At 41.3% G+C, this 16,823-nt stretch overlaps 1 protein-coding gene across 6 annotated transcripts in view; it reads right to left on the bottom strand.

Moving 5' to 3' along the window:
• INTS10 (integrator complex subunit 10) overlaps positions 1-16,592 on the bottom strand; it is a 30,592-nt gene extending 14,000 nt beyond the window's left edge. For 2 of the 6 annotated variants that reach the window (XM_058289905.2, XM_058289903.1), the window contains exons 1-13: positions 16,222-16,592; positions 15,668-15,735; positions 14,334-14,437; positions 13,464-13,603; positions 11,629-11,710; positions 9,955-10,095; positions 9,345-9,516; positions 8,710-8,879; positions 7,808-7,941; positions 6,999-7,057; positions 6,148-6,305; positions 4,962-5,044; positions 3,674-3,826 (exon numbers count right to left, since the gene is read on the bottom strand). In XM_058289905.2, coding sequence (XP_058145888.1) covers positions 3,674-3,826; positions 4,962-5,044; positions 6,148-6,305; positions 6,999-7,057; positions 7,808-7,941; positions 8,710-8,879; positions 9,345-9,516; positions 9,955-10,095; positions 11,629-11,710; positions 13,464-13,603; positions 14,334-14,437; positions 15,668-15,735; positions 16,222-16,350 — 1,593 coding nt within the window. In that variant the 5' untranslated portion in view covers positions 16,351-16,592. Of the gene's footprint in view, positions 1-3,673; positions 3,827-4,961; positions 5,045-6,147; positions 6,306-6,998; positions 7,058-7,807; positions 7,942-8,709; positions 8,880-9,344; positions 9,517-9,954; positions 10,096-11,628; positions 11,711-13,463; positions 13,625-14,333; positions 14,438-15,667; positions 15,736-16,221 lie in introns of all 6 variants that reach the window. The other 4 variants (XM_058289906.2, XM_058289904.1, XM_058289907.2 and 1 more) reach the window with 3 other exon arrangements.
• Positions 16,593-16,823: the final 231 nt, after the last annotated feature.

Raw genomic sequence — 16,823 nt, forward strand, 5'->3', positions numbered from 1 at the left:
GGGGGAGAGTGTTATTGGGGGGGAGTGGGGGGGTGGGGGCGGTGGGGGCGAATGGGGACCTCATATTTTTTTAATGTAATATCTTTTAAAAAAATGAATAAATTGAGAATTTAAAAAAAAATAAAAAAATAAAAAATAAAAGTATCTGCAGCACATACATGCAAGAGAAAAACAGTGCAACTTCTGTACTTGTGGGCCTGCAGCTCTGCCATAGGACTATACTCTCTCTGTGTGATCATTATTTTTTGCTCAACAGCGATTGGAGAAAAAGTAACAGTGAGATTAGATCTCTATACAAGCCTTTGTGGGAATAACAATCCATTCTTTGCTATTAAGAAACAAAGAACAAAACTCACAAATTTAATCAAGGGTTAACTAAACTACCAAGGAGTTTAATAGTCCAGTGGCATCCAAAAGAAGCAGAAGTCAGTGTCCTGACTTAAAGACATTTACTAACTCACTAAAAAGAAAAATTAACAAAATAAGAGAATATAGAGCACCAAATGGTAGACTATCAATTGAAACAAAGTAGAAATACACTAAAGTAGCAGGAAAAGTTCCCAGCAGGGAACTTCCCCTGATCTACACCTTAAAGAGGGGAGATGTGGAATATGGCAAAGAGAAAAGAGTGTTTTTTGAAGGAGGTGGGGAAGGGCTGGGTGTGAGTGGTAGGTGATTCATTTGCAGGGAAGGAGGGTTTGTGGTAGACAGAATCGTGCCTCCCAAAAAGACATGTTCAAGTCTTAACTCCAGACCCCTGGGTGAGGACTCGTCTGTAAACAGGACCTTTGGAGATGTTATTAGAGGAGGTCACACTCAATGGGGGTGGGCTTAGTCCAGATAACTGGCGTTCTTAGGAGGACAGGAAATTGAGACAGACGACTGAGCGAGAGGAGAAGAAACCACAGGAAGAGACCGAAGGAGGCTGATGCACTGCCAGCCAACACGAGGACCCTACAGACTTCAGAGAAAACACGGTTTGCTGATTCGGGGCTTTGACTTCTAGCCTCTAAACTGGGAAACAGTAAACTCTGTTACGCCAGCCAGTCTGTGGTATTTGTCACAGCAGCCCTGGCAAACTAGGACAGATGGTTTGGTTCAGGAAATACAGAGATGGATAGATGTAGTGCTGGTGCATGAGGGAAGGCCTCAGTGCCACACTGAGCGGGCTGGTCCACAGAGATTAGAGCATCACAATCGCATGCCTTCTGTCTACCTATTAAAATCCAAGTAATAACAACAGTAAGATTCCATTCAGCGAGTACTTTCTATGTGTCAAGTACAACCCTCATTATTCTCATATAACAGATGATGAAGTGGAGTCTTAGAGCCTTGCTTCCCAACATTTTCATGTCCTGGCACATCCAGAAAATCCTATTTGTATGGCGCAACAGGGTGAGGACAAGAGGCTGTTCAGAACTGGCCCCTGGTGGCAGCGCCGAGGACTGAGGGGCCCATATCTTGGTCCACCTGGAGCCTATCCATGGCCCTGGGGCTGTGAAGCTCTAGCTCAGAGAGACTGGCAGCTTGGCAGTTAAGAAGCTGAACCTTGGCATCAGCTAGTGCTGGTGAAGTCAGAACTTGTCCTTTGGAGTCATGAATGGCCATCCGTCAATGCCCACCTTCAGTCAGTATTTTCTAAAATCACTCCTTGATTATATGGACCTGGCAAAAGCCCCCTTCCATGAAGCCTGCTGTACATCTGCCTGAGGCAAACCACTTAATTCTCCACACTCCAGTGCCTGGTTCATGACTAGGCACTCAGAGAGCCAACACGTCAATTGAGTGGGATGATGTAAGCAATGCTTTGAAAAACAGTGGCCATCGGTCATAGACTGGGGCGAAAAAAAGATTACAGGCAAAAAGCTCAGTTAAAGGGCATGGATTAGGGGGCTGTGGGCAATGGAAATAAAAGGCAATACACTGAAAAGTCAGTCCCATACCAGAAGAATCAAAAGGACTTAGATTAGTTAGGTTAAGAGTCAACTGTAGTGCCTACAACTGAAAGCAGGAGGACTGCATCCAGTAACCATGTGGAATCTGAGCCTCCTCTTGACATAGAGGTGCAACGGACACAACCAATCCAAGGACCACAGAGAAAAGGTGGCATTGGAGTGGGAAAAGTGGACATGGTGGCTGATGGGTATGGGGAATGGCAGGAAGAGATGAGATGTGGAGGCACCTTTGGGACTTGGAGTTACCCTGGATGGTGCTTCAGGGGCAATCACCGGACATTGTAAATCCTCCCAGGGCCCACTGGATGGAATGGGGGAGAGTGTGGGCCATGATGTGGACCAATGACCATGAGGTGCAGAGATGCTCAGAGATGTACTTACCAAATGCAATGGATGTGTCATGATGATGGGAGTGAGTGTTGTTGGGGGGGGGAGGGGTGCGGTGGGGGTGGTGGGGTTGAATGGGACCTCATATTTTTTTAATGTAATATTTTTACAAAATCAATTAAAAAAAAAAAAAAAAGAGTCAACTGTGACTCAAAAGTTTTGTGTCTCAAGACCAAAGAACTAAGGAGACTTAGATCTAGACATGTTGAGACTGAGCTGAAGACGGGCAGCTGGAGATGCAGGAATCAGGTAAGTTAGGCACTCAGAGGCAGGCCTAATAGAGAACAGCTCAGAGGTGGTAAATGAAGCCCTTAAAAAGAATGAACTTGCCTACTTAATGATGTCTTTTATATTCCTTACAACAATGCAGAGCAGTGGTGCCTTGGATAGCTCTCTAATTGTACACGGCCTATGTCTATGCCTCATTCTGTATTTGTCTGGATAAAGATAAGCTCTCTCTTAAGTTATCAGAAGGAATTAATTGAAAATTAAAATCCAGGTACATAAATGATGGTAAAAAATGTTTTCAATTTTAAATCTGCACACTCTACGTACTTTCCAACTGTTTCTGAAAATCATTATGGTAAATCATAAGTCATACTTCAGAGATCAAGTTTAAAAATTTAGGGTTTTTAATCATAAAATAATCAACTTCATATACAGAAACGAGAACAAAGAGCTCATATGCTAAGTTGTGGCCTTTAATTTATTAAGAACTTAAATATATATATAATGTGCTTATCATTTTAATTGAATTCAACTACTCATTGACTATGAACTCTGTACAAATCTCACTGTATTAGATGCTGTGAGGGATTCAAGAGGTAAAAAGCCCAGTCCCCACCTTGCAGTGTGAGGGGCTAACAGTCCCAAGGAGGAAAGAGACCCAGATATAAATTTGCTCCTTTAACACCCCTAAGAGGTACCATCACCATTTAAAAAGGGGGAATCTGAGGTTTGGCTAAGTTCCCTGTAAATTCTCCACTTCCCACTTAAAAATAGCCTCTTCTTCCTAAGTATCACAAGATTGATTCCACTTTAAAGGGACTCCAGGCAAGAAAGTGAAAAAAGATCATCCTCCAACCAAACTGTACAATGAACAGGCAACTGGGAAAGTACTGATGCCTACTCTCAGGGAAGCTCTCGTAAAAAGAAAACCAAGTAAAACAAAATCCTCCTGATTCTCATCAGCAGGTTAGATGACAGATCTAGGCAGAAAGTTCAAATGTCAAGTAAACACGCGCTGACGGAAGAGAAAAGGCACTTGTCTCCAGGAAAGAGAGAACGCCCCCAGCACCTGAGGGACCCCACACGGGGCGCGTGGCACTTACCCTGTACTCCCCCAGAGCAAAGTGGCACGTCGCCAGCTGGATGAGTGCTCGCTGATGCTCCAGGGTCCCCTGTCCTGTGATCTGGGGCTGAGGGAGGGACCCCTGGAGAGCTGCTAAATGATGCAGGCTGGCTATTGCTTTTTTATATTGACCCTTAAAAAGAACAAACAGCCATTTTTAACAAAACCTCCGGAGCTGACTAAGCAATTTGCGAACAATTACACACAAGGTACTTCCGGTTGCCCATCTGAGGAATAGACTTGAACTGACTTACATAAAGCTATGTAATATATAGTTTTTGTTTTTTTTTCGGCGGTACCCAGCATTGAACCCAGGGCCTTGTACATGGGAAGTAGGCACTCAAATCGCTAAGCTATACCTGTTCCCTTAGATTCCTGCCCTTTTCTTAAGTATCTATTTTACTTATTTCTCTCCCCACCCTGCTGTTTGTACTGGCTGTCTGCTCTGTCTGTTCATTGTGTGCTCTCTGTGCCTGCTCATCTTTTTAGGAGCACCGGTAATCAAACCCAGAACCCTCTTATGTGGGAGGCAGCCACCCAACTGCTTGACCCACATCCACTCCCTGCTGGTTGTGTCTCATAGTGTTTCCTCATTGAGTCTCCTCATGGCATCATCTTGTTGTGTTATCATCTTCTTTAGGAGGCACTAGGAACTGATTATGGGACTGCCCATGTCATAGGCAGGCACCCAGCTGCTTGAACCATATCCACTATCCCCTAGATCCCATTTTAAAGGTACAAAGATTTCTTTTTTGGTCTTAAATCTTAAGACTAAACAAAATAACACAAGCCCTTTGATAAAGCACGTTTTGGACATACCATTTCTTCGGAAATATTTTACTACTAACACCACTTCTCCTCTATGAAGTATGCAAACATCAACCTGTCCATTTCAACAACAGAGGCTGGAAACTCTCCCTTTCACTGGTGAATCATCTGCTCTCTTCATTCTAGGCACACAAGGCTCAAGCGCAGGGCAGCAAAGGGGAAGGAGAGAGAAGGAAGGGCAACAAACATACAACTTTTATGGAAAAGCAAAAACCTTACTGTTACGGAGGGGTGTGCCTGGACGTACCACAGTTGCATAGAGGATGTGGCCTATTTTGTGATGACAGTGGTCATAACCCCTCGGTCTTTGAAAAGAGAACATTTCTAAAGGAGCGAGCATTAGTCCACAGAGGAAGCATAAAGCATCCTGCTTGTTAAAACTGGTTTGCAACAATAATCAAATGCACAGATGTAGGTACTTGGGATATACATTATTGTACCTGATAGATGATCATATCAGTGAGGAAGATTCTCAACCAAAGCCAAGTATCTGTCTTCCATGCCAAACAAATCCGCGTAAATTCTGAGAATTAAAAAAAAAAAAAAATTACCAAAAACACGTCACACACAAAGCAAAACTAACAAGGTCAACAAAAGAAAACGGCAGAGAGACATTACCAAAATACACAAAAACACTTTAGACCTGGATTTCTAAAACAATTGGAGGGTAAAGGCAGGACATTACATTAATTACAGCAATATTTTTATCAGGCGCCAACATTTACTTAGGATATACCATGTGGTGAGAACGGTTCAAAGTGTTTTTCAAAGTATTACGTCATTTATCATGTTAAAATAGTTTGCATTCCTTAGAATAAGGTCCTAACTTATTTTCATGCAGTTAAAATGATAAATACAAAACGACACTAAGAATTTTATTTATTTTTAAACAGTGAATTTATAACTAAAGGAAAATACCCTGCAAAATAATCACACACATGCTCACAATTCTAGATGCAACAATGACAAACTGAATGATGCTATATTTACTGAGAAATTATGACATGACACGACTGAGAAAGGACTCTGTACTGATGGAGTGACAGAGGCTAGGGGATGACTGTCCACTGGCTGAAAGGAAAGTAATGGACCTTGATTCCAACGTACCGTATAAAGATGCTGCTTAGCAAGGTGCCAGTGATTTCTACGTTGAAATACTCATTAGTTTACATAGTATGAAAATAAAACTCCCCGAATTTGATGTCTGTGCACAAAAGAATTTAAGGTTTCTGCATTGTTTGGAATTTGAGTTTTTCAGACAAATTAATGCATATAAAAACAGCAATATCTTTTGTATTCTTAGCCACATGTGGCTTGAGGAGGATGCCAGGTAATAGAACAGGAAGGAACTAAAGACACAAAATAAACAAACCCAGCAAGGAGAGAAAAGGTGAGATGCAAATATGTCTATTTGCAGAGATGCAAACCATTACTTGACTATTGATAAGTGATTAGGCAACCTGCACAAAAAAGAATTTAAAAAAAATGTGTTAACCATTATAATCAATTCAATTATCCATCAGTGACTTGCCATTTCAAGTAGCACAAGGATTTTTTTTTTCAGCACAATGGTTTTTTATACAAAAATTAAATAGCACCACACCAATACAACAGGCACATTCTTACCCTTGTCAAGGAATTCTAGGGAATAGAGCAATTCCCAGCTCTCCCTGGCCAACTTAAAGCTTTCCAACACTTCGATGGAGTTTGTAAGTTCTGCTTTATTGACTACAATGTGACGATTCCTTCCTTTTGCTGAACATTCTTCGTCATCTGAACTCTGCGTAAAGAATGTGAAAAATGCGAGTGATTCAAAGTTATATAGTCACATAATGACACAGTATTATGCTTATTGCTGCCAATTCTGATTATATAGATTTTATATCAAAAGGGGCTATCATGAGTTTAATAATTTTAAAATTTAGCAACTTAACTTTGAAAATTATTACAAATTTTTAATCTTTTAACTCTTGCACATTCAAATTTTACTTTTAAAGTAAAGTTTTTTTTTTCTTTCTCATGATAAAATCTAAGCTTATGCTAGCTTAAGAGCAAAGCTATTCAGTTAAAATTTCAAGGGAGTGGATGTGACTCAAGTGATTGAGCTCCTGTTTCCCACATGGGAGGACCCGGGTTTAGTTCCCGGTGCCTCCGAAAAACAAAAAAACAAACAACAAGCATACAAATTAAAAACCAACTCAGGGGAGCCAATGTGGCTCAGTGGCTGAGCGCTGGCTTTCCACATATAAGGTCCCGGTTCCATCCCTGGCCCCGGTACCGCAAAAAAAAAAAAGGAAAAAAAAAACAACCCATTTTACAAAAGTTAAAAAATTAGATATTTACATTGAGAGATACAAGCTTAAATAGCATGTTTAATCATTTATTTTTCCAACGTGAGACATTACTTAATTTGCTTCCAAATAAAATTAAAGTATGAGTCCCCTGAGAATAATGTCAGAGAAAAAACCATTACTTATCTTCTGATTACCGCATACGACCTCTCTCCAATGGCAAGCCCTGTTTTTAGCTCTGCTCTCTGTCAATGCAAGGTATCTGGTCAGAAGTTCCAATTATCTTCACTTATCTATTAGTGTCCTTTCTATTTTACAATACTTATCAAGTAATATAAACTCAAAGAAAAGAGAGGGCCGCTAATAAAGGCAACCACTGTAAATGCCACTGGGTATGGTCAGAAAGTTTGCCAAGAAAAACAAAACAAAACAGTAAAAATAAAACAGCTCCATTTAATTTAATTCTCCAATCTTTCATTCCACCTAGATCATTTTACTAATTCAAGGACCCAAATTTAATTCCCCTTGCAGATTTTTACTCCATTATGATCATTTAAAAATATACCTATGTTTTTTTTTAGCTAAAAAGCACCATTCCTCAAGCTAATCTTAGTCAAAATAGGCAGCATATTTTGAGCACCTACCTCCTACAACCCATCTCTCTTTCCTATTTTCAGAGCTTACACTCTTGCTATTCCTTGATGCTTGGGGACCCCACCTTGCCTCAGCCTGTTTAGCTCCCATCATCTTACCCTCTTAGCAGTGGCACAAGTCATCAGACCCCTTGTTAATAGCAACCCCTGCCCACCCAGTGCTGACATCAAAAATGTTTCCAGATATTGCCAAATGCCCCCTTGGGGACAAACTGCCTTCAGCTCATAACCACTGAATTATACAGTAATTACACTGTAGCTCTAAAACCATGTTTTACAAAGATTAATTTTTAGCAAACCATGCAAATATAATGTATTAAAATTTGTATCTGTAAGGATTACCATGGTTTTTTCTCGTCCCTCAGCTAGTTTCCTTTTTTTATGTATGTGTTTATTGCGATCAATTTCTACATCACCATACACATTTGATACATCCTCAAGAAGAACCAGTGGAATTTGGGTTGGGGCATTAGGACCTATGGAGAGGGGAAAACAAACATTTAGAAACGCAGCAAGGAGAATACTTACTATCAAGGGGAAGTTAATTAAACTGTGGCATGAAAATGTAGGTCACTGAAGGTATGACCCAATTAGGTAAACCAACAAGTAAATACATACAGGAAAAAAGACTACAGATACACACCAAATTGTTAATAGAGGTTCTCTCTCAGCAGATCGTGAGAAGGCTTTTTTGTGTTTGTTCTTGTGTATCTACGAATTTTTACAATAATCACGAATGATAAAATTACCGAAAAATTAAGACAGAAAATTACATGTAAATGTGATTACAAATTCTAAACAAAATCTAAATATATTAAAGGTGATAAAGCAATATCCAGAAATGAGAACTGTGTCACACTGTCAGGGGTTATGGGAGATTACATCCCTTATTTCTATTTTTCAAACTTCCTAGAATATATATATACACACACACACACACATATATATAAAAGTATCTTTGCCTATTGTGAGGACTTTGTGAAATCTACTTCAACACTTTGCTATGTCTGTTTTTCCAAAATAAAGGCATTTGCTATCTGAATTTAGTTTCACAGCACCACAACATCCTTAGATATAGAAATCTGTAATAAAAACGTACTTATGTAAACACCACTGTCAACTCAAAAAAGCAATGGCAATTATGTGGATCCAAGAACAACAGTTAAAGTATTTAAAGTATTTTCATCTTCTTCACCATCTCTACCGAGGAGGACCTGAGATACCCCTAAAGTTCTTAAACCAACCTTGGAAGAGAGATGGCTGTATGCTGTTGACATACTGGAATGCACTCTTAAAGAAGACCAACATGGCAGAATAAACCACTTGGTTTTTATATTTTGCGTGAGCTTCATTATCAAAGTTGTTCATGTATCTGCAGAGGTCCTTCATTCTATGCAACATATCACCATAGCTTCTGAAAGATGAAGGGTGATAAAACTTACTCAATTATTTTGGGCTTGTCAGAAGTTCTAAAGAAATGCCATGGTAGAACTGTTATTTTTGCCAACTATGCTCTAGGCATATAAAATTATTCCCTATTATCTGCATCTGAATGGCAAATTTTCCCTTCTGAATTTGAGTAGCAATCAGAGAAAGATTTCATGACGTAAACATGTCAAGTAGCTTTCTTTTTTCTCTGAACTGCCAAGAGCTTCAAATCCCACTTCATCTTAAGAGTTCATGTCAGTTAAAATTTTTTTTAATAAAGTAAAAAAACTGCCTCTTTTTGATTAATGCTGAGTGCTACAGCTTTTGCCAAATGAAAAGAGTACCTACACATTATATACTTTAAAAAAAGTGCTTTTGTTTTTTATAAGGATTCCAAGATTAAGCAAACAAAAGATCAAATAGGCAATTCTAGAAATAAACACTTTTTTACCGTCTTCCTTTATCCATCTGCCATTCACATCTCATTCCAACAACATTCAAAATCTTAAACAACCTCTCCCAAGGGTCCACAATCTGGGAAGACTTTTCAGTCAGCCCTTCTATTATGTACTTCTGAGAGCTACGTTTGCTAGGAGACATCAAATCAGATGTATCTTGGGCACCTGAGAGGTGAGAAAAGAGAAGCCCACATTTAACAATGTTACTACTTATTATTGATGTGGTATTTGATAGGGGAAGAAAAAATGACTGATCCCCCATTCAAAAGGCATGAATGCACAAACCAAGAGGTTATGTATTTTGTTCAAAGACCTACAACTAGCCGATGGTATAAGCAGAAGTGAATTTTGAGCTGTGGTTAATATGTGACGGTGAGGGCATTAATTATTACAATTCAGCAAGCAGACTTTCAATTAAGGGGTAGAACTGGTTTTAGAAAAGTCGTATTTCTTACCTGCAGTATCCTTTTCTAGGTACCATACTTGAGAAACATTATCAAGCTGGTATACATCCAGAAAAAGCTAATCAGAATGAAGAGGGATTTCTAAATTTGCAGTTATACTAAAGTTTGTCCAAATGAAATTTCAAGATATTACACTTACCTTGATGCTGATTTTCTATCTGAGTAGACCTAGTGACATAATTGATATAAAATTCTGCTGCTTTGTTCAAGTACTTATATAATAAATTGGCAGGCAATCGAACATCATGGTTGTTAATTATTAGAGGAAGGACATCACAAACTGTTGAAGGAGAAAAATGAGGGAAAAAACCCATTAGGTTGTCTGTCTGCCCTATGGTTCTGGCAAAAACAAAATTTATTTTAGACTTTACTTACTATAGAAATCTAAAATATGCAGGGGAAAGTGAGAGCTACTGAGTGTACACTTTGGATAGACTATACAAGGCACAGGACTGTATAACACAACACAGTGAACCACGTGGTGGAGGAAGGACTGTGGTTAACAGTACAAACATGAGAGTGTCCCCTCATGAGCTATAACAAATGTACAATACTAATACATAGTGTTAATAATATGGGGTGTATGGAAAAAATATACTAAGTGTATGCTATGGACCACTGTTAGTGGTGACAGTCTGATCATGTTTTTTTAAAAATATACTTTATTTTTTAAAAAAGATACTTAGATTACATAAATACGTCATTAAAAATATAAGGGATTCCTTGATCATGTTCTTTCATAATCTGTAACAAATGTTCCAGAACAATGTAAGGTGTTGGTGGAGGGGTGATATATGGGAATTCTGTACATTATGCATGATTGTTTCGTAAGCTCACAACTTCTCTATTAAAAAAAAAAAAAAAATGTAGAGGGGGAAAAAAGCCCTACAGCATATTTGTTTAAAAATTGCCAAGCAGGGAAGTGGACTTGGCCCAATGGATAGGGTGTCCATCTACCACATGGGAGGTCCGCGGTTCAAACCCTGAGCCACCTTGACCTGTGTGGAGCTGGCCCATGCACAGTGCTGACGCGCGCAAGGAGTGCCGTGCCACGCAGGGGTGTCCCCCACGTAGGGGTGTCCCCCGTGTAGGGGAGCTCCATGCTCAAGGAGTGTGCCCCATAAGGAGAGCTGCTCAGCGCGAAAGAAAGCACAGCCTGCCCAGGAATGGCGCTGCACACACAGAGCTGACACAACAAGATGATGCAACAAAAAGAAACACAGATTCCCGGTACCACTGATAAGGACAGAAGCGGTCACAGAAGAACACATAGTGAATGGACACAGAGAGCAGACATCTGGGGGGAGGGGAGAGAAATAAATAAATCTTAAAAAAAAAAAAATTGCCAAGCAGAGGAACACCACTGGATGGAGTCAGGGAGGACGCACGTAAGTAGATTCTAACTTACTGGTAAGGCTCTAGCTCTAAAACTGGGTGGTAGGTTCAGATGGCTGTTTATTATTATGCTTCATATTTATATATAGTTATACATATTCTTTTGGAAGTATTAAATATTACACAATAAAACCTTAAAAGTTGATTATTTTTATTTATTTAGTTTTTTAGGAGGTAGCAGGGATTAAACCCATGACCTTGCATATGGGAAGCAGGCGCTCAACCACAAAATGATACCTGCTCCCCTGGAAGCTGTTTAAATGCTTTCTGGATGAAAAAATAAATAAGTACACAAGGATTTACATTCTATAATATGAAGAGCTCCTTTGCTTTCCATACATTGCCTTACTCCTGAAGTGGTTCTTACCCCAGCCTATTGTACTTAGCATAAGGTAAGGAGAACAAAATACAAGCTTACCAAATAACTTCCTAAAGCAGTTAACAGGAGATTCTTGTTCTTCGATTGTTTCAGCCTCTAATAATGCCTCTCCAAGGCCAACCTGTTTTGAAATAAATTAATAATTTGAAAATGTGTTTGAGTTTAAGATGCCAGAGTTACATAAAGAAATAAGGTATTTTTGTATTGATCCCATAGTTTGTATATTTAAATGTGCTCAAGAAGCAAACAGGGAAGCAAATTTGGCTTAATTGATAGAGCATCTGCTACCATATGGGAAGTCCAGGGTTCAAACCCAGGGCCTCCTGACCTGTTGATGAGCTGGCCCACGCGCAGTGCTGATGTGTGCAAGGAGTGCTGTGCTACACAGAGGTGTCCCCCACGTGGACCCCCACGTGCAAGGACTGCACCCCACAAGGAGAGCTGCCCCGCATGAAAAAGGCTCAGCCTGCCCAGGAGTGGCACCAAACACACGGAGAGCTGAAGCAGCAAGATGACACAAAAAAGAGAGACAGATTCCTGGTGCCGCTGATAAGAATTCAAGCAGACGCAGAAGAACACACAGCCAATGGACACAGAGAGCAGACAACGGGTGGGGGTGAAGGGGAGAGAAATAAATTAAAAAAATAAAAAATAAATCTTAAAAAAAAAAAAGTAGCAAATATTTTCATTTTAAAGATTAGTAAACAAAAGAATGCATCAGCAACACAGCTCAGAAGGGATCCCAAACTCACCTGACTACCTGACCTGTCTTAGCTACTCTCCTCTGAACCAGCAAAATTAAAATGCTAACAAAATGTCTACAGAAACTTAGGGAAAGCATTGCAACAGGAGTTAGAATAATAAGAGACACACAGATTTTCTAAGAAATGTGGAAACTAACTTGATTCACTACATCAAGATGTACTGGTTAGACAAAACTTATCCCTTTCAAGAGTTCTCAAGAGTAGCAGGCATACAACCTGGGTTAGGCTGGGCAGAACTATGTGTGTTTTAAGGACATCTTTCCGTTCCTGATGCCCTACCACAGGAGAAAAGCCTACTTATCAATAACTACCAAGACATGTGCAGTACCTTCCTTACAATCACACAAGGATGCTCCATGGTAGGAGTGAAACAAAAACGTGTACGATTACATCACACAGAAAGTGAAAAGAAGAGTGATGAGCTAAGGGAGATAAGGAGAAGGTTAAGCTGGGCCGGAAGCCAGAAAAACCACATGGGAAGAATAAGCAAGAGTTTGAATTAATAAAGTTAATGGTTTGAATCCTGACTCTTCAGGCAATCCTGACTCACTAGCTATGGGAGGTTACGCAACACATGTAAGACTCAGTTTTCTCATCTGTAAAGTAGGAAATTATTTACCTCAAGGAATCTGGGAGAAAAGAGGAGATAGCTAGCACTTAACAACGCCTGCCAACAGCCCTCAGTAATTATTACAGATAAAAGGAAGAGGCAGGAACACAGGGAAAGTGTCCAAAGGGCAACTGTACATGAAACACATGTCTCTTAAGACTATAGAAAATGTATTGCTCTCATTTCAATTCAAATGCATTGTTACATACAATGGAATAAGAATTAATTTCAAACTTCACTGCACTTTACAGGTTGCGAATAAATACTACTGTCAAAGCTTTGTGACTGTTTTGCTGCTAAGACAAAAATTTTTAAAGTTTGATAGCTGTGATGTCCTTTTAGCTTTACTGGCAAAGATGTCTGGGTTCAAGTTCAGTGTTATCAGGTGCTCCTCAGAGTCTGCTTTAGGATCATACACAGTGAAAAGCTGCCAACTATACCGATGAATCCGCAGCCGACCAACCTGCTCTTCAGAGAGAAAGGAGTGGATCAAGGCTTACCCCATGCTGCACCACTGTTTCGGGGAAGCGCCTCAAGAGCAGAAGCAGCATTTCCGACCGTTCCAGCGTGTTGAAGCACTGCTCTGTGACCTTCAGGAGCATTTCACACTGGACTCGGCCAGGAAGCGTCTCGAATAAACCTGGGCATAACACATTTCACTCTTTTCAGGTTTGTGGAAAGAAAATGAAAGACAAAACTGAAACAAAAGCATAAGGAAGGCATTTTCACAGACAGAAACATAAGCACTACATGAAGGATTCCTGTCCTCAAGTTTCATCCACAACCTGAAGGCTTTGGGGTCAGATAGCATGTGGCACAAGATGTTTGCTGAACGACTGTGAGACATTTGCAGGCTTTATGAGATCCAGAAGACAAGAATGACGTGCCTAAAGGGTCATAACAGTGCCTGCAGCAGGGCTGAGATTAAAAGCATGTGCTTGTTTAAGCTGAAATGATCTAACCCATCTACTTTCTTTTTTATCCAGAATTTGAAATCTTTGATTGGCTGCAGCAACCAACACCGAGAGGATGTTAAAAGAAAAAGGAGATGATAAATAAAGTTTTTCTTCTATGTTATGGAGACCTGCCTAATCTATAGGTGCTCACTGATGTCTCTTAAACTTGTTAAAAATATACTTGGTTCCCAGGGCTCACCGATTAAGTCCATATCCTTTAAGGAAGCACAGAGAGATCTAAGCAAGTGCTTGCAAGGGTCAAAGCAACATCATTTGTACAGACTTTAGTTGCCGAGAATATACATATGGGTACCAATGCCACAGACAAGACTTTTTTGTAAAATTACTTTATATAATTTGGTTATCCAGAAATGGTTAATTTTTCAGACCATTAAGTTATCACTTCTTTCTTACTTCGTAAAAATTGGGTCTGTTTATCCTGTGAATCATTTCTTAATGCTGATGTAATAATGCTGATTTCTCTCCACACTACCGGCTGGTCTGGGAAATTCACAAACCTATTTTTAAAACAAATGCATTAAATTAAAATGTCAGATTCTATGGAGTATCTGAAAAAGAAAGTAAGAACATTAGCATTTGGAGAAAAACACATAATTCTTTATTCTAAGGGAATAATTAGATGTGCCCAAACAAACCAAAATAAAAATAACAAAAATAAAAACTAGTTAAAAAAATGAAGGTAGCTCTAAGTCTTTAGAGGTTTTTGTAAGTGAAAAGACAAGCCATCATAAAATATAAAGAACTCCTAAAAGTCAACAAGAAAAAAAAAACAAACTACCCCCCAAAAAACTGGACAAAGGCAAATCACAGAAAATTATAAATAGCCAAAGAGAACATATGAAAAGATACTCAACCTTACTAGTAATGTAATATTCCCAGTTCCCAGTATATAATTAACACAAATTTTTAAAAACCCCAACATATCATTTTTCTCCTGTCAAATACTTACAAAAATTTTAAAAAGATTGTAATGTTGACAAGAGTGTGGCAAAATGTGTACTCATACACTGATGGTAGAAATGAAACAGTATTTTTAGGAGAGCAATTTAATGGCATCAAGTTAAAATCAAAAGTTTAAATGTCCATACCCTTTGAATATAAAAATCTATGTCTAAGAATCGATTCTACATAAAACACCCAAATATGAAAATAAAGTTGCTTACTGATATTCTGAATATAACTTCAGATTCCTGGAAGCTACTTAAATGTCCACAAATAAAAGCGTTGTCATGAAATGCTGCGCAGGCACACATACAAAAGTACCTATCTACATACTAACGTGAAAAGAGATCCATCATAACATGTGAAGAAAGCAAGCCGCAGGAAAATATGAATAGTATAATCTCATTTTTGTAACTCCCCCCAAGCCTTTTTTTAAAAAAAAAGTATTGTTTTTTTTTATGTACAGATATATGCACAAAACTTAACTGGTGAGTTTAGGAGGGCCTTTCACTTTTTATTCTCTCTACTTCCCTACTGCTTGAACTTTGACAAAAGTTATTTCAAAGTTATTTCGAAAAACAACAACAAAAAATGGGTAGAGATGTTTAAACAAGAATAAAACATAAAAGAATCTGGAAGACTTCTCTGCAGAAGGCATGTCAGCAGTCAAGGGAAGGCCTAGACTCATGACTAGGTAAACTGGAGGTACCGGGCAGCTAGGGGGGCTTGAAGACGGTCCCCCAATTCCCAGGGCCACACGCCCAGGCTCCCCGAGGGCCACTCACATGTCGTACAGCAGTCTCCCGGCCGTGGCGGTCCGCTCCGCGTTCCGCTCGATGGTGTACATCTCGTACTGCAACGCAGCGGGCCCCGCGGTCAGCCACCGCCGCCCCGGGGCCGGTCCCCGGGCACTTCCGCGTGGGACAGCGGGACCCCCGGACTCCCACCCCCTCGGTGCCCAAGAGCGAGGGGGAGGGGGTAACGTCTAAAAAGCAGAACGGCTGCCATTCTTAGGCAGGGACGAGCGGGGGCGTTTTTCTGGTGGCGAGGCCGGGTCAGGCCAGACGGCAACCCCCACGCCCCCTCGGGCCCCCCCCCCCCCCCCCAAACCAGACGTCCCGGGGAACGCGCGGCCTCTCCAGGGGCGGGCCCTGCGGGAGAGAAGACGTGGGAAAGGTGGAGGGGCGCAGGGGCGGCGCAGGTGGAGCCCAGGAGGGGTCCCAGGGAAGGGCGGGGCCCGGGGCGGCCGAGACCCCCCGGCGGGCGCAGCTGGGCCGGGGCAGCAGGGGCGCCTCGCTCCCTCCCCTCAGGGCGGCGGCACGCTCGGCCCCGGCCTCACCTGGATGTTAAAGTCGGCCGGGTAGAGGCTGCGGGCCGTGATCAGCCACGCCTTCGCTGCCCACAGGTCCTGCTGCACCAGCTCCCGCGCCCGCTGCACTAGGAACTCGCAGTCGCCCTGGGCCGACATGGCCCGGGAGACGTGAGGCCGCCGGACCTTCCCGACCTTCTGGCTCAGGAAGCGCCGCCGCCGCGGGGGAGGCCACTGCGCATGTCTGAAATCTCGCGGGCTGTGTGTGTTGGCGGGGGGAGAGGAGCCGATCCCGAATGCGGTTTCCGGGTTTTGTGAGCTGCCGCCACCGGTCTACTCTCAGAAATCACCAGGTCGCTCCCTCCTTCGAGGAGCCAGCGTTTTTTGGTACCAATTCTTCTGAGTCACCTGGAAAATGTGGAGAAGTGGATTTCCACTCCAGGGTGACCGTGCTCGAGCCCGTGAGCATGCGCGGGCGAAGGAGGCCTTTCGATGTGTTTACCTCTGCGGTGTTTCGAGGTGCCGGGGTGGGCGGGGAGTCCGGTGGCTTACAGGGGGCGTCCCTGGGTATTCCGCGGGTACCAGGACAGGCCTAGGAAGAGGTTTGATAGGAAAAGGCAGGGAGGACGCTC

This window comes from Dasypus novemcinctus, chromosome 29, assembly GCF_030445035.2.
Source record: "Dasypus novemcinctus isolate mDasNov1 chromosome 29, mDasNov1.1.hap2, whole genome shotgun sequence".
Taxonomy (NCBI): domain Eukaryota; kingdom Metazoa; phylum Chordata; class Mammalia; order Cingulata; family Dasypodidae; genus Dasypus; species Dasypus novemcinctus.